Here is a 24,749-nt window from a genome sequence, read left to right as displayed (position 1 = left end):
CTTTATTCATCCATCTCAAACCTACCTTATTTAACCTTCTCACCCATGGTATACATTTAGACATTGCATCTACTAAATATTTTTTGAAAATCCCCCAAGCTGCATTGATCTCTTTTCCAGCTAACTCCTTATTCCATGCTACCCTTGCAAGCTGTCTCCTGAGCTCTTCATAATCACCCCCCTTGTAGTTCCACATATACCCTTTTTTCACAAGGGTCCTTGCACTGCTGGCAACCACCCAAGTAATCACCTCATGGTCACTTTCACCAATTGGTGGATGATTTGATACCTCATTGATAATTACATCCTCTGATGAGATGACCAAATCCAAGACCCTTAATCCTCTTGTGCCCTCTGTTACATACTGTCTGAGGTAGTTATCCCTCAAAAACTCAAGAAACTCATTTTCTTTACTTCCAGTTGCTATCTCTTCATTCCAGTCTATATTGCCATAATTAAAATCACCCATAATGATCACCCTTTTCTTATTTGCTTGGCTTATTTGACTATACATTTCACTATCACCACCATCCACATTACCAGGTCTATAACAACATCCCACCAAGTATTTGATTCTATTCACCTCTATCTCACACCATACTGCCTCAAAACCACTGGCCCCATTTCCCTCTTGCATCTCTACCTTGTATGGACATAACTCTTTCTCTATCATCAATAGCACTCCCCCATCCCTTTTTACCCCTTCTATCCTCACGAAACACATCATACCTTTCCATCTCTATTCCTGTCAGGATGTCATCCTCATCTAACCATGTCTCACTTATTCCGACAATATCTGGGTGCACAGACGCAATTAGTTCAACCATTTCATCCGCCTTGTTTCTTATACTTCTAGCATCGGTATACAAACACAACAACTCATTTCTGGATCTACAGCTAGTTCCACTGATACCACTCACTCGATGTGATCTCTCCATGCTGGACTGGGGCCATTTCCCTTTCTGCTTTTTAGAACCCTTTGCAATTCCATCTGTTTCCTTTTGATCCCTGATCATCCCATTATTTTCCTGCCTACACATGCTCTCACCTCCTCTTGGAGCATCCACCTTTCTCATGCTGTGTATCCCTGCCCACCCTGAGCCTCCCCGTTTCCCTGCTCCTCTTGCACACCCATTCTCTCATTTTCTATACTCATACCACTCACTTCCCCATTCATTTCCACTTCTTTAATCTCTCCTGTCTTACTCTCCTGCTCTTCCACATCACTACCCTCTCGATCTGATTCATTCTCTCTATTCACTTCTACACTTTCCAGCAGCAGTCTCTCCAAGCGACTCACACCATAACCACTCAAATGCAGTCCATCGCTCCCATACAGCTCACTTCGTACCTCAAACTCATTCCACACATTAACAAACTGTACTCCCATCTCCTCACACATTTCAGCCAGAATATCATTCATAATCCTTGCTCTCCGTCTCATTTCACCACAATCATATCTAGGCAACACACTGACTACCCTTCCTGTCACACTATTCTCCTTTATCTTTCCAAGCAGTCTCCTGACATTCATTCTGACATGCTCTTTGTTCTCTCTCAAATCATTTGTACCAATTAATACAATTAACTCTTTTGCTCGTTCCCGCCTCATATTCAATGCCTCAATCACTCTACTAATTTTACCGCCTGGAAAACATACCTTGTGCATTTTATCCTCTAGCACCTTTAATAATGGAGTCGCCATACAACGCCACTAGCTCATCTTTTGTTAACTCTTTCATGCCATCATGATTTATTTTAATAGTTTTGAACTGAATTCTCTTAATTTCATTCCGCATCCATTTCATTTCTTGCTTCATCCAATCCAATTCACCTTCCGAACCTCGCAACACATTCTCTCTATCATTAAATCTTTCTAACTTTCTAACTCTCGACCCCCTCTTCTCACTTTCCCTCTCATTCATCCTTCTTTGTTTCCGTACTTTCGGTCCAACATACGTCCAACTTTCACTATCATTCTTCTCACTTTCATATATCTTTCTTTGTTTCCGTACTTTCGGACTAACATGCGTCCAACTTTTGCTATCATTCTTCTCACTTTTACTGTCATTCATCTTTCTTTGGTTCAGTACTTTCGTTCCAACATGCGTCCAACTTTCGCCATCAGTCATTCTTTTTTCGCTATCATTCATTCTTTCGATTTTTTTTACTTGCGATTTCTGCATCACGCCATTTCTACTTTCATTCGTTCTCTCAATTTCGTTTCTTTCCGCCTCACTTTCGTCCCTTTTAACATCCGTTACGGTTGTCAAATCGCTCTTTTTCTTTTTTCTTGATTTTTTAACATTTTTTCGCCTGTCTTTCTCACCATCCTTCTCTTTCAAACGTGCACTCGCGACACAATCGGTACTAGCACTTTCTGTCATCAACTTCATATTCGCATTCATCAAGGAAGGTTCATATGCAGTGATTTTTTTTGGACTTTGAAAAGACACATAGATTACCATATAATAGATTGGTGTATAAGCTGCAGAACATGAATTAGATAGCAGACTGGTTAGATGGATCAAAGATTGGCTTTCTGAAGGTTTCTACCAGCAAGTTGTGTATGATGGAGCAGTGTCTCAGAAAAGAAAGGGGCCACAGGATTGTGTTCTTGGGCATCTACTGTTTAACTTATTTGTTAATAATATTTCATGTGGATTGACTGGAGATCTTCAAATGTTTGCTGATGATGAACAGTGAGGTAGCATTATCAGAAGTATTGCTGATGTTAATTCTCTAAAGCAAGATATGAGATGAGATTAATCAGTCAAGTCAAAGATAATCAAAGGAAATTTTCCTGCTATGTAAACACTGGTGGATAAAAATGGTAGTAGAATAACTATGGCAAATGATATAGTGGAATTATTTAAAGAACAGTTCATCAGTATATATCATTCTGCTGTGAATGATGTTGTGCAATATGTAGAAAGAAAGAAAGTATTAGGAGAATTAAAGGTGAAAGAATCAGAGATATATCAAATGTTGCTTAGGATAGATGTTAATAAGGCTGCAGGAATAGATGACATATGGCCACGCATTTTTAAAGAATGTGCAAAAGAGTTAGACATACCCTTTAATGAAAGTCTTGCAGTGAGGACAGTTCCTAAGGAGTGGAAAGAAGGCAAAATAGTACTCTCCACAAGCATGGTTTTAGGATAGAGGTTTCCAGTTATAGACCGGTTTGTATATCTGCAGCTGTGGTCAGAGTGTTGGAGTAATTGAATAGAATATAGGATTGGGTTGATGGACACTCTCTATGATGGTCAGAATTTTCTTGGACATTGCAAAGGAATTTGATAGATTACCACATGACAAATGGACTGTAGATGTTCTTCCTGAAAGATACAGCAAATTGTGTGTGATGGAGCAGTGTCTCAGAAAAGAAAGGTGACCAGTGATGTGCCTCAGGGTTCTGTTCTTGGGTGCTTACTGTTTAACTTATTTGTTAATGAATTTCATGTGGATCGACTGGAGATCTTCAAATGTGTGCTGATGATGCCAAGTTAGGTAGAATTATAAGGAGTATTGTTTATGTTAATTCTCTACAGGATGATTTGAATAGACTTATCTTGGACAGATGAGTGGGATTATGGTTTTAATATTAATAAATAAATGCAACGTGATAGACTTTGGGATACAGAGATATAAGGCTATATACTATATTAGTGGAGCTGTACTTGAGGAAGTGGATGAGAATCAGGATCTTGGAGTGATGGCAGACAGTGGACCGAGGTTTCGAGGACATACTGTAAATGATGCAAAGACTGCACATCAAATTGATGCTATGATAAAATGTACATTGACATGTAGGGATAAGGAGGTGGTGCCTCTATATAAGGCATAGGTCAGACCACATATGGACTATTGTGTTCAGATTTATTATTATTATTATTATGGGCAACTCCAAGTAGTTCTTAGACTAATCAAGGGAGGCCCTAAACATCATGTCAAGAACTATTCAGCATTTGCACAGTATCTATCATATTCTGCTTTGAACTCATTCACAGTCATGGCACCCACAACAGAGACTGGCAGCTTATTTCACTCATTCACTACTCTCCAAGTAAAAAACCAAGTTCTAACACCATTGCTAACTACACTCTTGCTCAGTTTCCATGGATGGCTCCTGGTTCTCCCACCACCACACCTGTTCTGAAAAATTTCCTCTGAATTAATCTTGTCAAAACCCCTCAGTAATTTGAATGTCTCAATTATATCACCCCTTTTTCACCTATCAAACCGGTTTCTGTAACCCACAAATCTTCAGCCTGTTCTCGTAAGGTTCATTCCATAGACCTGCTACCATCCCCCATCACCAAGAAATTCTGGTGCCCAGATCTGCATGCAGTAGTCAAGATGGGGTCTTTTCAAGGCTTGTTAAAGAGAAACTTGTCTCTGCTTGTCAAAGTATTCTTCAGTAACCAAGTGATCTGATGAGATGCTTTAGCCACTTTTGCTATGTGCCCAGTAAACTTTTCTCCCTATCCACTAACACTCTCAAGTTTCTGGCTATGTCAATTTTTTGGAGTACAGTTATACCAATGTTTTATACTGCTGATAATCTTTTCATCCCAAAATGCATAACTTTACACTTTTCCATATTAAACTGACATCCATTCTCCTTTGCTCAGTCTGTCAATCATCCTACAAAATTCTGACATCATCTGTATTAACTATTGCTCTACCTAACTTTACGTCATCCCCATGTGTAGCAATTTACTGATTAGAATTCCATGTGGTATCCTGTCAAATGAATTTGCAAAGTCCAGCCGTCAAAGTATTATAAAACTTGAGCAAGTTACTGAGGAATAACCTACCCTTCACAAAACCATGCTGACTCCCCCCCCCCCCCCCTCATACAGCATCCTATATCCATCTGCCCATTCCTGTATTTTACTAAACCAATTTCTCCAAAACTTGACAACAACTCCTGATATGCTGATCAGTTAGTAATTTGCTAGATCAGGCTTGGAGTATCCTTTATGCAATGAAACTATTTTCCCCTCTTTCTATTGCTAGGGACTAACCCAGAACTGAGACTTAGATTAAACAATACCGTCAGGGGCACTGATAATTCCCTCACTACTTCACATAAGACTCAAGCTGGTATACCATCAAATCCCTTTAATGTGAATCAGCTGTATTCACATTAAATTCTGTAATATGTTATGCACCTCCATTTCATTTACCCCAGTTCCCATATAAGCCTTTGACTATCCTGTTCCTGCAATATTATCATCTGGATGATATACTCTTGCAAAGTGTCCACTTAGTAATTCTACTATTTCAACTGATTCAGTTACCTCCCTAGCATCAGCTTTCATTAAAATCATTCTGCCATATATATATATATTCTTTCTTTTACTTGCAGCATATTGAAAGAACTGTTTGGGATTATCTTTACCCTACATTGCTAATTTCCTTTCATAATCTGCTTTTGCCTTTCTTACCATGCTAATTATCCTTATTCTTTTGGCTTGTGCTTTGTATTGTTCATGTCCCTGCAGGTCACCTTTCTCCTTAAATTCTCCTGAACAATTGTTTCTTTTTTTGCAGCTCCAGCTTGATGATGATATTCATCCATTTAACTCCCACTTGATTTATTCTCCTGACTAGGTATGCAGTCTGCCATTACCTCTCTCAAACACTCCTTTACCATTTCTCATGCACTATCAACATCCAGCCCTTACAGTTTTACATGCCATGGCACTGATTAAAGCAATCTCCTTAGCTTGTCATACTTACCATCCCTGTAATTCCACATATACCCATCTTAATTGAAAATTCCACACATTTAACCACCTCCCAGGTCAAGACCATATGATCATTCTCACCAGTTGGTGGCAATGTGGTCATGTTTGTTATAGCTAAATTCTCAGATGCAATTACTAGATCGAGCACTCTTGAATTCCTAGTATATTCCATCACATGCTGTCTCAGGTAATTATCCCTTAGTAACTGCATAAATTCCATTTCCTTTCTCCTGTGTGTCGTCTCCTCCTTCCAATCTATGTTCCGATAGTTGAAATCACCCATAATAATTACCTGTCCTCCACTCATTGAGTCTATTTGCCAATACATACTATCTCCATCATTTCCATCCCCTGGTCTATAGCAGCATCCAACTGTATATTTTGTTCTGCTGGCCTCAATTTCACCAGATGGCCTGAAATGTGTTATTTTCACTGGCTTGCAATTGAACTTCTACTCTCTTCAGTTGCAATTCATTGGCTATCACCAATAACATTCCTCCCCACACTATACCCTTCACATTCTATCCCACTAACTATATCATTTTCTGTTAGCCATGTCTCACTAATGCCAATAACCTTTGGCCAGGATGAATTAATCGATGCCAAAAATTCCTCCTTCTTGTTCCAAATGCTCCTGGCATAGTGTAAATAAAGTGCAAAAGCCCCTTAGTCCCATTGCCATCCTGACACTTTATACTAACTATCCTGTTCTTGTTTGTTACCAGATACTCTTCTGATGTCTTTTTTGTCAAAAGACAACAAAAGGAATGTCGTGCTTCATTTCTGCTAATCTAGGAGATGACTTCTCTTGTTCAGCTATGCAGGAGTTGAAGGAAAACAGTGATACCAAGAGGTCAGTTTTATATTTAGGTGCTGTAACAGTGGTGTCATCTGGATGAGAGAGAGGTGAAAGCACATGTGACCAGAAGAAGATTCTCGTAAAAAAGTTGGGACTATTAAGACCTTATTACATCATGCTCATTCTTTATGTTCTTCAGATGAATCTCTACAGAAAGAATTGCAACATATTAGATCAACTCTCTTATCAAATGGTTTCAGTGAAGTCTTCATCAATAAAACATTCAGCAACTATAGAATCCCTGCCTCTTCTGCTCAAAAGGAAATCACTTGTCTTCCACTCCCTTGTATGAAAAAAATTTCTGAATGTACCTGCAAAAATTTTAAACCTCTTAACAACATTTTTGTAGCCTTTTTATCCATCAAAAAATTCTCTATCTTTCTCTCATCTCATAAAGACAAATTTCCTCCACTTAGTTTTCTTGATATTTACCGAATAATAATAAGGAGCACTTCCACAGTGATCCTTATTATTATTCGTGACACCCCCAAGGAGTCCGAAGACTCATTGTGGGAGGACATCTACAACTGTCTCAACCACTACACCGAACCTCTTATTATGGACAATCTGGAAGATCTGCTTTTATCTTTCATAAAGAATATCAGTCTTATATCAAATACCATGAGTCCAAACAATTGGAGCTTGCTGAACCCTCTCATCTCTACCAAAACAAAGTTCTCTGGAATAAGACAAAAATCCTTCATATGAGCAGGTTTCCTATCGTTTTTTTGTGAAATGTTATTCCATTACAAAAGTAAACAGATCCATATATATATATATACATACATTTGTTTTTATAGTTATGAAAATGTCACTCACTTTGTTATTTATGAAAACAAACAAATAAAAATATTTATAAGTAATAAATTCATTAGATCAGAGATTAGAGCATGGATATGAGAGTTATAAGAAAAAGATTCCTTAAGGATTTCAAGATTCCTTAATGCTAGCAATATCGTGTTCCTATTTTATTTTTAATATAATTATGTCATTGATGCCATCTGATCACTTCCCTCTTTTTCTTAGAACTCTCATATCCATGGTCTAATCTCTCATCAAATGATTTATTTCTAACTCAGCTGTTTGATCCATATTCATCGAACCACATTTTTTTGTTCAAAATTTCTAATTTGTGTATTATTTACTTATCACTGGATTTATTTATAAATATTTTATAATGTTTTGGAATGTTAATCTGATTGGGATAAGGATCAAATTAGCCAAGGCCAGTATATTATATTTGTAAACCGTGTTGCATTCTTCAGCTGAGTTTTGTTTGCCAGATGAAAAATTTTTGTGAGGAGTTTTAAAGTTAATCTGTATAAATGATGGCCCAAGTGCCATCGCATAAGGGTGGTAACAGACTGGAAGTGTCTAATTATAGGCCAGTTTCCGTGTCATCAGTAGTTGTTAAAATCTTGGAGAAAGTAGTGAGGGACCATATACAGCATTGGGCAGATGAGGGTAATGTTATCTGTGAGAGTCAACATGGATTTGTGAAAGGACACTCTTGTTTTAGCAATATGCTAGCGTTTTATAATAAAGTTCCAAGAACATTAGATGAGGGAAAGGCATATACTGCAATTTTCTTAGACTTAGAGAAGGCATTTGACAGGGTGCCTCATGATAAGCTGATATTTACGTTGGCACATGGGTCTGGATGTCAGATTGGTCAACTGGATTCAGGATTGGCTGTCTGATAGGTATCAGAGAGTTGTGTATGGTGAGGCAGTTTCAAGGAGGCAGAGGGTTACAAGTGGGGTCCCACAGGGCTCAGTACTAGGACCTATATTGTTTAACCTTTATATCAATGACATTGCCAGTGGATTGCAAGGGGATATTCAGTTGTTTGCGGATGATGCGAAGCTGCGAAGGATTATTAGTAATAGTGCAGATGTGATAACCCTGTAAGAGGATTTGAATAAGCTAGATAAATGGGCAAATGAATGGGGGTATCAATTTAATGCAGCAAAATGTAAGGTCTTGAGGTTGGGGAAACATCGATGGGATGCTCCATACTCTATGTAAGGAGTTATACTGGAGGAAGTAGGGGAGATAAGAGATCTGGGGTTGATGACTGATAGAAACCTGAAATTTAGGGGACATATTGCAAAGGTGGTGAAGGTAACACAGAAGATTGCTGCAATTATGAGAAGGACAATGACCCGCAGAGATTTGGTCCCCAGGATTTGAAGGAGATAAATTAACTGTGGAAAGGGTACAAAGACAGATGACGAAGATGGTTTCAGGACTGTACAATGATAGTTATGAGGATCGGCTGAGGGAATGTGGACTGCAGAGTTTGGTGGATAGAAGAAGGAGAGGTGATATGATTGAGACTTTTAAGCTGTTGAAAGGTGGTTACAGGGTTGACACTGGGGAGTTCTTTCGCTTGGTTGAACAGTGGGAAGGAGTGATGACAAGAAGCCATCCCTGGAAGTTATGAAAGAAAACTGTGAGCAAGAGGGTGAGCAGTGGTTTCTTTGCATGGAGTGTAGTTGAATCATGGAATGCATTGCCTGATGGAGTGGTGAGAACGAGAATGGTCAATGAGTTTAAGGAGTGGTATGATAGACTTTGTGTTTCTTAGGAAGGTCCTCCCAAGAAGAGCCTCTTCACTCCATGGAGGCCTGAATAATAATAATAATAATGACATATCATGGGGAAAGAAACTTTTACTGGGATTGTCCATGTGTCAAGATACCAACATATGAAAACCACAGAAATAACTCAGGAATCATGCTGTCAAGATTTCAATGCATACAATTAAAACTGTTCATTCTCATTTACCTGTTCTGCAGGACTATTCTCCTGTATGTCTGATATGAAGATACCTTGCCCAACTTCAGCATGCTTGCCTTCTATGATCATTATTCCTAAACCATGGGCAGCCTATTAAAAAAAAAAAGTTATAATATTTAATAAATTGAGAGATAATCATATTTTAACCCCTTTACATGTATATTCTATTTTTTTAGAGATACATAATGATAAATTCCTTAATATTATAATATTACAAAGCATTTAATAGTTGCTAAGTTATGTGTAACTGATATATTTAGAGAAAGAGATATACTGTCTCAGTGTGCATTAAAAGTGGATTCAGCAGGCAGAATATTTCCAGAGAAATATCATCCTATCACTGTTCAACACAACATTTTAAGTAAAAACTATATTGATATTATTACTATTATGATCTGACTTCATGGTGTCAGAAACACATCATGGGAAGTCTCATATTATATACACAGCTCATCAAACTGTGCTGCCGTTAAACTCATTGTTTAAGGGCAGCTTTCTGCATTCACCACACTCTCCATGTAAAAAAGCCCTGTTACTCTCCTGCTCACATCCTCCTTATACAGGGGATGTCTTCTTTTCTGCCCATGAGTCTATCTATCTCCCCCATTCTCCAAAAAAAAGTGCTTCCACATTAATCTGGTTACAACAATCTGTTAACTTACACGTCAATCATATCTCACCCCCCAGCCCTATCAGGAAATAAAGAGAAATTTCATTCTTATTGAGAAGGAAATAAGGAGAAATTCATTATTATTTCCTGATGCTATCTCTTCATTCCAATCAATATTGCTATAACTGAAATCATCCATAATGATCAGCCTTTGCTTGCTCACTTAGACAAGCTGCCTATCCATTTCTTTGTCTCCAACCCTCCCCATTCCCTAGTAACACCCCAAATATCTCATTCTATCAACCTCCACTTCACATCATACTACTTCGAAACAACCCCCTCCCCCCATATCTCAACATAATTCCCCCACTATCATCAGTCTCACACTGTCACTTTTATCCTCCTTGTATGTCAAATTTATGCAGCCATAATTTGCTTGCTATCATCAGACGGTCATATTCTTGAACCTCATATTCTTGAAATCCTGAAACGTGACTTCCTGCAATCTAAATTCCCTAATAGAAAAGTCATTTCCTTAGTGACTTTAAAATTAACAACCCAATCAGCCATGATGGCAATGATGGACTTGAATAGACTGGGTGAATGGGGATGTGTGGGGATGCTAGTTCAATGTAGCAAACTGTAAAGGTTTAAAATATAGGAAGTAAAGATGGCATGCAGAGTATAACATTGGTGAGGATTATCTTAAAGGAGGTGGGGAAGATGAAAGATCTCAGAGTGACGATGATTTGAAATTTTGAGGATATTTTGCTAAAACTGAAGAGGAAATCAAAGCCTTATATAATTCCATTATATAAGGCTTTAATCAGACTGAATATGGATTACTCTGTACAGATTGATGTAAGGATGAAGAATATTTGGAGAAGGTTCAGAGACAATTGACTAAGTCAGTTTCAGGTCTTTGGAATGTTCAGTATAACGAAGATTGGGAAAATTCAAATTGCGGAACATAGTGGAAAGGAGGGAGAGGGATATCATTGAGATATATAAGTTGGTAAAGGGTAATTACCAGATTAATGTGGATGAGATTTTTTTTATAGAATGACTGCAAACTAAGGGGAGGGTGAGAACAAGAGGCCATCTCTGGAAGCTGTATGGGGGGGGGAGTAAGGGGATGAAAGGTAGTTTTTTTTTGGATGGGTGGTGGGTGATTGGAATGTATTGCCTGAAAGTGTGGTGAGTGTGCAGACTGAGAATGCATTTAAGTCAAGGAATGAGTTGTATGAGAGAGCCAGACCTGCCATGATGAGTCTCTTGACTCCATAGAGGGTGGATGATAATAATTTCCATCTACCATTAAAATTGCAATATTGTTGAGGTTCCATTCCAATCATATATATACAACTTGTCAGATAGTTGATAAACTTTACCTGCCATGGCCCACTGGGTAGTGATGCCCACCGGCAATTTTTTACAATTTCACTAACCAAGCTGAAAGAGAAGCTGAAATATCTGCTTGATCTAATGATAGATAAGAAATGTAATCAGTGTGATAAGGAAGCAAAATAGCATTACAAGAGGAAATTGGCTGAGCAGGACAAAGGAAATCCCAAGAAGTTCTTTTGTTATGTAGTGAGTAAAAAAAAAAAATTATCATGGTATGTTAACGTTAGTGAATTCAGATGGTGAGAAATAGTAGTCGAGTAACAGAGCAATCATTTTGCAAAGATATATCATCGTGGAGGAAATGCAGTGACTGTAGCAACAGAGACCGCTGTTAGAATATAAGTAGATGAACTGGGTATTTAGCATATTAAGAAACCTCAATGTGAATATGACCACTGAATGAGATGGGATTTTTTTTTTTTTTTTTTGATGTATTAGAAGAAGGCATTGAATAAGTGGCAGTGCATCTGTTTAATTTTAAGTCTTTATATTAGCAGGATTTCAAGGGAGTGGAAAGAGAACCAGATATTTCTATTAAAACAGAACTCTAAGAGCAAGGTAGCATGTTATAGGCTGATAAGTAGCGGAGATACTGGAAAAGTGATTAACCACGCTACTGGCCAAACCGTCTATAGACGTAAGGTTATCATGGATGCGAAGTGCATATTAAAATTGTAATACCATTGATATTACATTGAAATATATAATGGATATGAAGCATATGAGGATGCATATTTGATCCATAATAGCCGGTAAGGTGGTTAAGGACTGAATTTAGGAATAGGTGCTAAAAGGTTAATCTAAAAATGTATTACCAGTTGCATTATAATTACTTTAATTCTCTCAGTCAATATCTCCCATATTAAAATCTTTCATTAACAGTACTTTACTTTTCCTTAACCGTTTGAGTAACTAGCACACATAATGTTATCACTATTTTTGCCACTATGATAACATTCATTCTCAGATGATGCATCATACTGTCTCAAATTCCTATCCTGCATAGGAATTCAATGTATCATCAGTCCAAATCTTCCCTGATAACCAATAATAATCCTCCCTCCCTCTTTTACCTGTTCAGACTCTTTTGACAACATTATTCACTTCAATATCAAGAACCACATTATTAAGCCAAGACTTAGAAATTCCCACAATATGCAACTTAATTTCAGGGTTAATAATTTAAACCACGTTAGCTTATTCTTTAAGTTTTGCACATTCGTATATAAGAACATAATACCATTTAAAGTACATTTTAAAACTGTTGTTTCCCTTTAATGGTAGGGAAACTGCTGTTTCCCTACCATTAAAGCAAACAATCTTCTTATTATTACTTGGAATACCATTTATCCAAGTAGTCAGGAATTTCCTTAAGTGTCATTTTTAAGTCTTTTAAATACATTACAGATTTTATGTAATAAAACTCAGCAAAACCACCAGTATTCAGATTGATAACTTCATTACTGAATCACTAATGAATTTTAACAAACCAATCTCATAAATTAATAACTATTCAATCGTGCAGCACAAATCCTATTTAAAATTGAAATAGCTGATTATTCTGACCACAGATTCCTCGCTATCAAATCTGGGCATTATGTTAATAAAATTTACCATTTTAACTCTCAACTTAGCAGTTAATATAAATTCCAAAAACTCCTCCTGTAGTCTTTTAAACAATCCCACTTTTAGATCATTAGTTCACCAACAAAGAGCTCAGAATTTTGTCATTTTCCCTACACATAATTTCATTTATAACACTGACTCTACCACTAGGCAAATATATCCAAGTGACACTCCTGTGATCTAACCTGCAAAAAAATATTCTCAACCTGTTGTACTATATAACTGCCACAGATGCTAATGCCAGTACTTTATAAATGACAATTTATCCCTTACTCACACTCAAGCAAGGGATCCTGATTATTACAACTTTCCTCCCATACGATCATATACTAGTAGCCAACTATTGTTGCCCAATTTGACACCGATTCTTCTATCCATGAGTTTTAGCATGCAACCAAATCACCTTTTATGAAACCAATTCTCTGCCGTGAAACAATTTCCACATTTAATTGTATTCCATTAACTAACCCAACACATGGATAATCTTCAGTGACAATCTCCAACCCCCACATACCCACAAACAGAGTTTATATTTAGTGCATTGCATTTTCCAATTGTATTGCTTATTACAGTTTATGTTTTAATTTGGCTATTTCTGAACAATGTTTACAAATCAACCTAATGCTATCTTCATCACTAACTTCACGATTCATGTAATAAAGGAAGAATAATTATGGTAAGATGGTGTTAATGGATGAAGATAGTAGATTAGTAACTGCTTCAGAAGACAATGTTAAGGTATTTAGTGAACAATTCATCAGGGTGTTTCATCCTCATCAGAGTGAAATCATAAGAGATTAAGGCAAAAGGACTTGTTGATATATCACCACACCCCTCATGTTCCAAGCAGTTTATGGTAGCCTCAGTATACCTGTTTAATAAGTTTTGCTGTTGTTGCCAAGATCCCAAAAAAAAAAAAGAAGGTAAAATTTTTCCACTTTACAAAGGTAGATATTAGCAATTTTTATATGGAGATACAGTATTCTAGAAGCGGAAAGTCATTAGTGGTGTGCCAGAGGGGTCTGTTTAGGGTCATTGTTGTTCAACATCTTTTATTAATTTCTTCATTTCATTTCCAGTGTTGAGATCATACATTCTTAAACATAAAACAGGTTTACTTACATCATTTGTGAGTACAAGACTTGTCCAACAATGACCAGAAAAAAATTAATTATACACAACTAATGTTATCATAACTTCAAAACTAGTACATATAAACAAAGTGACCAAAATAACTATTGTATTAACTAAATAAGTCATGGAACAATGTTAGTTGTTGCTGTCACGTTTTTTATTAACTATACTGGGGATTGGTTTAATTAGAGATATGAAACAGATGATACAAAATTGGAGAGAATAGTAAAGAATTAAGCAGATGCTGTGGCCATACCGGAGGACTTGAATGGCTTGTATGAGTGGAAAAGTGGAGAGATCTGTCAGTTCAATGTGCAAAGTTACAAAATATGATAAGCAACCATGGGATGCAAAGCATATATATACCTGCTGGGAAAACTTTGAAGCAGGTAGAGAAGATGACAGATCTGGGAATGGTGGTGGACAAGGACCTTAATTTCAGGGGTCACATTGCACAAGTCACGGTCAACACATTGGATTATGGCAATGATGCGGAAGGTCTTAACATGCAGAAATAAAGAGGTTATGGTTCAACTGTATACAGGGCCAGTCCGAGAGTATCTGATGCCCCTAGGCAAAGAAAATTTAGGCGTGCCTATACATTGTCTCTCTATATATATTTTGTCATACTCACACATGCACAGGTATTACTTACGGAAATACTGCTCTATGGAGAACACTGGCTATTTTGGCAACAAACGTTCTTAAGCTGCTGTAAGAATATTAGATACACAAGTACCAAAACTATTAGCCATCGGACTCAATTTTCACCTATGAAAAAGCTTCACTGAACTAATCTGAAATCAGTAGAAGAATGTCGGAGTGGGGATGACGACAAGTAAAGGGAGTGGAGAGAAAGACCAATCAGAGGTCTTATTTCTACCAATCAGAATCCCTGCCACTGCAATTCTATGAAAATTCCCACGGCATTCTTATACTAATTTAGAATAAACTGAACTGAATTAACAAGACAATTCTGTGAGAAAATGAATGAAGTAATCCCCAACTTCTCAGACCTCAGAGAGCTTGCAAAAACAGGGCTTAATCTAAAAATCAACAGAATTAACCTATAGGAATAAAGATAAGAAATGAGAACAGTTGGTTAGTCGCAACCACTGATTGTTAGTTTGAGGGATACCCCGGAACTTCCCCGCTCATCTTGGTACAGATGCCAGAAGGAGGAAAAATCTCTGCATTTGAGGTTAAGTATACAAAGAGCAGGGGAGTGGAAGAAATAGAGAAAGGCAAAAATAATGTAGGATCATCAGCCAGCACCAGGATGGCTTGACTTATTTCAGTTTAAGGTTTTGTTAATTTTTTTCGAAGGTTGTAATTTTTCCACAAACTATGTAACAAAATCTGGTGCCTCGAAGTCTTAGCATCCCTAGGCGATTGCCTAGGTTTGCCTAATGATAAAACCTGCCCTGATTGCCTTGATCAGGAGTCATATGGATTATTGTGCACAGATTTGGTCACCTGGATTTCATGGGGATGAGGATATATTAGAAAGGGTCCAAATAAGATTCACTAAAGTGGTAGCTAGTCTTTGGAATGTGAAATACAAAGATAGATGGAGCACATGCAATTTGCAAAGCCTTGTGAGTAGGAGGAGAGAGGATATGATTGTGACTATAACCTGGTCAGGAGCTGCTATCTGGTCACTTTTAATGCCACCAAAATGCAAAAGATGAGCTAAGATCCTTTGCCAAAGGGATCTCAGCTTATCTTTCCTTACCCTAGGCAACAACACAACTCACCACACAAGATCAGATCGCTCTTCTTGGACTGACACTTACCTTCAGCCTCTCTTGGAATAAACACATCACATCAATACCTTCCAGAGCCTCTAAAAAACTGGGCATTCTTTTCCACTCAAGATAAATCTGCCCATCCTTAGAACACTGTTCACACATTTGGGGTGGTGCCCCTATAACCTCCTTAAATATTTACCATTCTGAGGAGAGTAATTAAGTAAACCTGATATTAATAAAACAGTAGGATTTGATAATATATTATCACATATCTTGAAAGAATGCCCCAGTGAATTAACAGCACACCCTTGACACACCTGTTTAACACAAGCCTTGTAACAGGGCATGTCCCAAAGGAGCAGAAAAAAAAAAAGGATAAATTGTTTCACTTCACAAAAAAGGACTGAGGAATAAGAGTGAGGGTAAGAATTATAGTTGGTCTGTGTATCTGGGGTAAAGGTATTAAAGAAGCTAATGAGGACTTGATTCAGAATTTGGCTGATGATAGCAGTATCTCTATGATGGTCAGCATGAGTTTGATAAGAGGAGGTCATGTTTTAGCATGCTGTGCTAAATGTTGTATGATGATAATAAGAAGCAGATGTAATCTTACTTCCCAAAACAGGAAAAACAGCACACTTTCTCCAAAACTATTGCCAATTAATCTGCATACCTGCTCAGTAAAAAATAGATGAGAGGATAATACAAATAAAACTTCAGAAAGTCAGTAAAGAATTAAATCTCATCCCTGGTGAACAATTTTTATTCCAGGGAAAACCACTTCGCAGAAGGACAAGTTTCCAGATTCGTGGAAAAACATCAGCATAGGGTTCGTGGAAGCAGCACAGATGCGATAATCCTAGACAATGCTAAAGCATTCAACAAATTATGGCACAATGGGCTTCTTTTCAAACTCCTGCAGACCAAATTTCCAATTTCCACTAGGGCTGGTCAAACTTACTAAATAGTACCTCAGTGACTGCAAACTTAAGTGAAGCTACAGGTTATTAGATCATCTGAACTCAACATCACTGCATGTATTCCCCAGTGCTCCCTGCTATCATCTCCACTCTTTGCTGTCTATGTTGCTGACACCTGTGCATTGCCATCACAATGAGCCTATATGCAGATGATACTGCAATAATTGTCCGCTCCTTGAAACCTAGACTGGCAACTGCCAAACTGCAAAACACAGGCTCAGTACTAGAACAATGGTTCAAAAAATGGCAAATTGATGTTAATGCAGACATGAGCACTGCAGTGCTATTCATAAGGAGACAAGTGTCCCCAGAGGACAAAGTTGTCATGTTTGGCATCCCCATTCCATGGCAACCAGTATCAAAATACTTAGAGGTACAACAAGTTAAAGGGCTTCACTTTACAATTCATATCGATCATGTTTGCTCAAAAGCAAATATGGCAAACAGGCAGCTATACCCGTTACTGAATTGTCGTAGCCAGCTAAGCACAGAACTCAAACTGCTACTATTTAAGATGCTGATCAGGCCAGTTCTTCACTGAGATTTTCAATATTACGAGATAAAACTTTCCTATGTGAAAATGCTGAAAAATTCTATGCAAATGTTTGAATGCAAATGCGACCATAATCCATTAATCCACCAACCAGTAGACCACAATGAACATGATCTTGCAAAACATAAAACCATACTAAAGGGTAAGTTTTTAAAAACCTTACATATTTTACCACTCTAAAAAAAATTCAAAAATCCACAGCAAACCTAACTTTTGCTTCAAGTTCTGAAAGTTATTTAAACTTGGTAAACTAATATGAATTATTTTTCTAGGTAGCCAAAATAAAATATTCATTTGCAACAGAACATTTTAATATCAGTGGGCCTGTTGTATACTACAGCTCTATTGATTAAGCTAAAAACTTGCACAATTAAAGCAATTCTTTATAACAGACAAAAGTTATGATAAACCGCTAACCATCCATGACACTGTAAAATTAAAAAATATTCATAATTTAAAATTATGAATCTTTTTACAATTATTTTTCTATGTTAGTCTATTATTAGTTTTGGTTTCGTAACACGTATATCGACACTTGCAATGTGCCTGTTATTGATATTATTACTGTCAAAATGAAATGCAAACCACTTGAAATTGATGTACTTACTAGATTCTGATAGTTGTGTTACTTTCAATTTTTTTTTTTATTGTAATTTAAAATTGTTAAGTCTTGAAATATTTGTTGTGTATTGCTCGCTGAGGAGATTGATAGCTGACAGAGAGAATTCGATATCCAAGGAACGAAGAAAACAAGCAGAGAGAGAGAGAGAGAGAGAATGGAAATTTGAGAATGGCAACCAGAAAATTTCTTAGGAAGTTTTTAAGAAAATGTGACAGTTGGGAGAATATTATAAGAAGATTCCTAAAAGGAATCATAGCACTGTGAATCTTTAAACTGGAAGAGTGAAGACTGTCAACAAGTGTTTAGTAAATAAAAGAAGATCTTTGGAGTTGACATACTAATTCAATGTTTGAGGAAACGCTGAGCGAAAAGTTTTGTCTTAAGGATGAAGAGCTCTACTTAGATATGTTGTTTATGAAGTAGAAGAAGAAATTTCTTTCTCTGGTACAGAAATTGGTAATTTGTGCATCATACTGAATCATGAGAGATAAGAATAATGGTACTCAAGTGAAACAGGAGGAATAATATTGTATGCTACATAAGGGAGATGAAAAAAGAATCCCATGAAAAGAAGATGCAAATTTTGTTTTCATATATTGGAAAGTGCCTAACAAGAAAACTGACTCTGATGAACATTTGTTGTTGTGTAAACAAGGTGTTTAATCTGGTAGACATGATTAAGTATATATTAAACAAATCAGTTATAGAAAGAGTCAGAGTGAATGATTAGATATTTTCTTATCTTAAAAGAATACAAAGTGTATACTTATTTTAGAAGGCCTTGAATCCAATTAATTTAGTAGTTATGTAATTTTATTTAAAATATATATAATGTTTTAGTTTCATTAAATGTATATATTTTTGATTTGGTCTTGAGTCAGTGATTTTTCGGATTCTAAAAGAAATAGAGTTAAAAGTCATTGCACCAATCAGAATGAACTCGTGTAATTACTTAACACTCAGATTAAAAACCGCATAGATATAACATATTTCTTATATAGTGAAACCAGTGGAATATTCATAACTCCACTGGTTTAAAACATTCACACATATGCCACAGTAATTAACTTTTTAATATGTAAATATTTCATCTTAAGTATCATAAGACATCATCGGTACAGTTATTAAACAATAGGAATTACACTGAAAAAAACATTAGTGCACATGCTTACATTAGAATCCCTCTTTGTATACAGTAGCATGTTTAAGGATTAAAAAGTATTGGGCTGTAATTAAATTAAAATATAACTGATAAATTCATTTTATACAATTGAGGATAACAATTTCCCAGACTTTTGGAATAGTGGGAATCATTCCGGTTAAGATTGGATCTAAAATGTAAGGCTTCAGCATTTTCTTTATATATAAATGCTCACGTTTATATAATGATCTATGTAGTAGCTTGGTTTTTTACCATTGGATCCTGTGGTTAGCATTTTTCAACTCCATGTTGTGCAAGACCAGGTTTGTGAGGTTTGATAAGATGGAGGTGGTCTTGATGTTCAGAGGTGAATTTATTTACAGATGTTTCTGTTTGTCCATAGTAAGACAAGTTAAAAGAACATGGCACTTTGTATATGCCAAGTAGCATCATTGGTGAGAGTTTGTCTTTTGGAGACGATAACAAATTGTGAATTTGGTTGATTGGTTTATAGGTAGCAGCGAGTTTGTATTTCTTCATAATTTTTGACAAATGTTCAGAGATGCCTTTGATATATAGTATAGGAGTCCTATGGGCTTCTTCTTGTCTGAGTTGATGTGTAGGAGATTGGCTAATAATTTTTTGGGTTGTTATTGGATTATATTCATCAAGTAAAGCTGCATCTTTAATAATTTCCAATTCTTGTTTTAAAGATTCTTCAGAAGAACAAAACCTGTGTGCTCTGGATACTAAAGATTTTATGATGCCATATTTTTGAGATGGATGGTGAGCTGATGTATTGTGAATATAAAGACCTGAAAAGGTTGGTTTTTCGGTAGACAAAAGTGGAAATGGTAAATCAACCAAATTCACAATTTGTTACCTTCTCCAAAAGACAATCTCTCATTAATGATGCTACCTGGTGTATATGAAGTGCCATATTCTTGTAACTTGTCTTACTATGAACAAACAGAAGATTTTTAAATTAATCTCTGAACATCAAAGATCACAATCATCTTATCAAACCTCACAAATCTGGCCTCACACAACATGGAGTTGAAAACTCCATGTTGTGCGAGGCCAGATTTGTGAGGTTTGATACTCAATGGAGTTGATTCAATGGCAAAAAACCAAGCTACTACATAGATCCATATATAAACATGAGCATTTATATAAAGAAAGTGCTGAAGCCTTACATCATATACCCACTCTTAACCAGAATCATTGTCTTGCTACTCCCAAAAGTCTGGAAAATTGTTATCCTCAATTGCATAAAATAAATTTATTAGTTACATTTTAATTTAATTACAGCATAATAGTTTTTAATCTTTAAACATGATACTGTATACACTGAAGGATTTCAATGTAAACATGTACACTAATGTTTTTTGAATGTAATTCTTATTGTTTTCAATGATATATATTTACATATACATCGATCGCTCGTGAACCCAGAATCCCATCAATGTATATTTACATCGGTAAATTAAAAATTCTGAAAATAATAATATATGCTTGAAATTCATTATCAGACTGTACTGTAGTTCAATTTGAACCTTCAGCTTCATTATCCATGAGGATGGTTGACTTTTATCAATAAAAAAGGGAATTTATATTAGTACAGTAAAACCCTGAAGTTACGAGGTAGGTGGGACAAACAAAAAGCGCATAAGTCAAATTTGCGTAACTCGGGATATAATTTTGCATGTAATTTATATATACAAACATACAATTGGGACCAAAGGTTTACAAAAATACCTATATTTTTTAAGAAATATAACCATAATTGTAGTTTTTTGTACATAAAAAAGAAAGTTATTCGATGTCGATGGTTTCATAAAATCTAATAGATTCGTCTGACGGCATAATGTCATTTTCTTGTCACGCAAAATTTCTTCATAACAAGCTAATGATTGTTTTATTCCTTGCCTTGCGGCTACAATTCGTTCCTTGTTAGAATCTATGTCCTCCAAAATCTGTAAACCTTTCTTTTGTGATTGTTCTTATTCTTACTATGGATTCCTGTAGATCGAACTTCTCTGCTAGCTCACAAATTTTCATTCCGCCTTCAAATTCCTTAATAATGTTGAGTTTTGTTTCCAAAGTCACTGTTTTTCTTTTCTTGCTAGCTGTAGAAGAATCGGACTTGCTTCTTTTGGATGACATTATTATTTTTTTATGTGATAAAATTTTTATCAAGAACATAACATTAAACAATCGCAAGGTTTGTAGACTATAAAAATCGTGCATGAATGGAGACCGTGCAAAACATGTCAGTGCTTGTTCACAGCATGTGCAACACTGGCGAATGCAGCCGGCACCTGAAAGATACGACTAGTGGTGAGGCGTGAAGCGGGATGGGAATACGGACATATAAGAAACCACGTAACTCCAGATTCGCAAAAGTTGGGGTATGACTGTATATATATTAGTTATATTTATATAATGCCTGCACATCGGCTGCATCACGTATAAAACAGTCCATATTTTATTATTTTATTACATATTTCTAGTACTTTTTGTGTTCTAATCATCTGGATTCTCAACGTTCATATTGCAATTTTTATTTGGGACAACCATGGCTGCAGATACTAAAAGGTAACTGAATATTACCCAAAACGTATGTATAATGTTATGTAATATTTACATTTCAAAAAGTGAATGGACTAATTCAATAATTTACCACTCAACTTTTGTGGCCAATAGTCGAGTGATGTACACCCCTTTTGTGGCCAATAACCTATGTAAAATAATATTTGCATCATAATAATAACACACAAATTTTATTTATAAATTTCATTATTTATATAATATCTAAGCATGTTACATAAATGTTGACTGAATTTGTTGAATTTTGATTACTCATCATCATGCGTATCAAGGATTTAGGCCTAGCATGGCCTGTTCCAGCCTTAGAAGTCATCGTTGAATCGTTTAAGAGGATGTCCTGGTTTTCTTTTTCCTAATGGCTTGTACTTTAAGGCTTGTTTTGGTAATCTTTCTGTTTTCATTCTTTGAACGTGTTCCATCCATTTATGTTTATATTTTTTAATTTTTTCTATTACTGGTTCTTGGTTTAATTTTTTCATAATTTCTTCGTTTCTTTTGTGATCAAATAGGGTATACTTTGCAGTTTTTCTCATAACCTTTATTTCTGCTGTTCTTAATCTTTGTTTGTCTTTTTGTTTTATTTGTCCAGATTTTGCTTCCATACATTAAGACTGGTAGGGCAAATGTATTGAATACTTTCAGTCTGGTTTGTTTTTGAACTAGGTTTGGTTTAAATATAGAGTTAATTACACCTGTTATTTTTAAATATTTTGCAATTTTTACATTTATATCTTTTTCATTTTCATATGTGATCATACATCCTAGGTAGTTAAATGAATTCACCTGTTCTGAGATCTTGTTATCTATTACTATTTTAGTTCTTGCTAGATCTTGTCCCTTAAAAGCCAGAGTTTTTGATTTTTCTGTTGATATTATCATACCATAATCTTTGGCTATCTCATTTAGATCTAAAATAGCTTTCTGTAAGTTATCTTCAGAATTTGTAATTATTATTTGGTCGTCGGCAAAAAGGAGTGTTTAAGTTCACTGTAGGAGAAAGTTTAATACCTTGATGTAAACTTTTATTCCATTTAAGTAAATATTAAAAAGAGTTGCCAAGAGGGGACATCTCTGTCGGACCTATTGGTTTATCTCTCTCGTATATGACAGCTCGTGATTTGATCTTATTTGTATTTGATTATTTTCATATATACTTGTGATAGTTTTTTGGATATTATTTGGTATTTGTCTTTCTTTTAATATGTTAAATAATATGTTTCTTTTAACTTTGTCAAATGCTTTTTCAAAGTCAATAAATGCAATATGTGTTTCTAAATTGTATTCTCTTCTTTTCTCTATTATTAATTTTAGACAAAAGGCAGTCTATACATGATCGTCCTTTTCTAAATCTATTCTGTACTTCTAAAATAAAGTTTTCGGAATATTTCATTAGTTTGCTATTTAAGATTCTGCTACAGAGTTGTGTATGGTGGAGCAGTTTCCAGGAGGCAGAGGGTTACAAGTGGGGTCCCACAGGGCTCAGTACTAGGACCTATATTGTTTAACCTTTATATCAATGACATAGCCAGTGGATTGCAGGGGGATATTCAGTTGTTTGCGGATGATGTGAAGCTGGGAAGGATTATTAGTAATAGTGCAGATGTGGTAGCCCTGCAAGAGGATTTAAATAAGCTAGATAGATGGGCAAACGAATGGGGGTGTCAGTTTAATGCAGCAAAATGTAAGGTCTTGAGGTTTGGGAAACATCAATGGGATGCTGCATACTCTATGGGAGAAGTTATACTGGCGGAAGTAGGGGAGACAAGAGATCTGGGGTTGATGATTGATAGAAACCTGAAGTTTAGGGGACATATTGCAAAGGTGGTGAAGGTAACACAGAAGATTGCTGCTACTATGAGAAGGATACTGACCTGCAGAGATAAGAGGGTTATCATTCCGTTGTATAAGTCTCTGATCAGACCACACTTGGACTATTGTTCTCAGATTTGGTCCCCAGGATTTGAAGAGGATAAATTAACTGTGGAAAGGATACAAAGACGGATGACAAAGATGGTTTCAGGACTGTACAAGCATAGTTATGAGGATCGGCTGAGAGAATGTGGACTGCAGAGTTTGGTGGATAGAAGAAGGAGAGGTGATATGATTGAGACTTTTAAACTGTTGAGAGGTGGTTACAGGGTTGACACTGGGGAGTTCTTTCGCTTGGTTGAACAGCAGGAAGGAGTGATGAAAAGAGGCCATCCCTGGAAGTTACAAAAGGAAACTGTGAGCAAGAGGGTAAGGAGTGGTTTCTTTGTGTGGAGGGTGGTTGAGCCATGGAATGCATTGCCTGATGGAGTGGTGGGAGTGATAACGGTCAGTGAGTTTAAAGAGTGGTATGATAGACTTTGTGTTTCTCAGGGGGGGGACCTCCCCTCGATGAGTCTTGACAGACTTTATGTCTTAGGAAGGACCTCCCTCGATGAGTCTTTTGACTCCTTGGAGGCCTGAATAATAATAATAATAATAATATTTTGTAAAAGGAATTTAGTATACTGATACCACTATAGTTTTTAGGGTCATCTCTATTACCTTTTTTAAAGATAGGAATCACAATTGATTTTTTCCATTCTATTGGGGGGGATACCAGTTGAATAAATTTTATTTAAAAATAATAAGTCTTAGAATCTAATAATAAGAGTCTAAGAATTTTGAACACTAAAAAAGTAAAAAAAGTAGAAACTAATAAAAAATTAACTTTTTATTTTTTTCAAAAACCTTGATTTCTTGCAACCCATTTTTGGAGCCCAATACCGCATGTATAACTAAAATTTTTGTTCCAATTAATTGTCAAAGATGCTAACTAAAAGTCAAAAAATAATTATTTAGATATTCCATAGAAATATTGCATGGCAATTTTTTAAATAGAGCTAAAAATGGTCAGGACACAGGGTT

At 36.1% G+C, this 24,749-nt stretch overlaps 1 protein-coding gene across 3 annotated transcripts in view; it reads right to left on the bottom strand.

Moving 5' to 3' along the window:
* Positions 1 to 24,749, bottom strand: part of LOC150096712 (multiple PDZ domain protein-like) — a 1,501,001-nt gene that overhangs the window by 211,097 nt on the left and 1,265,155 nt on the right. For all 3 annotated transcript variants that reach the window (XM_090408593.1, XM_090408594.1, XM_090408595.1), the window contains one exon: positions 9,409 to 9,510. In XM_090408593.1, coding sequence (XP_090264719.1) covers positions 9,409 to 9,510 — 102 coding nt within the window. The remainder of the gene's footprint in view (positions 1 to 9,408; positions 9,511 to 24,749) is intronic.

The sequence above is a fragment of the Typopeltis vanoorti genome, chromosome 18, assembly GCF_054136105.1.
Source record: "Typopeltis vanoorti isolate ZY-2024b chromosome 18, IOZ_Tvanoo_1.0, whole genome shotgun sequence".
Classification (NCBI taxonomy): Eukaryota; Metazoa; Arthropoda; class Arachnida; order Uropygi; family Thelyphonidae; genus Typopeltis; species Typopeltis vanoorti.
This window is presented reverse-complemented; position numbering and strand designations above follow the sequence as displayed.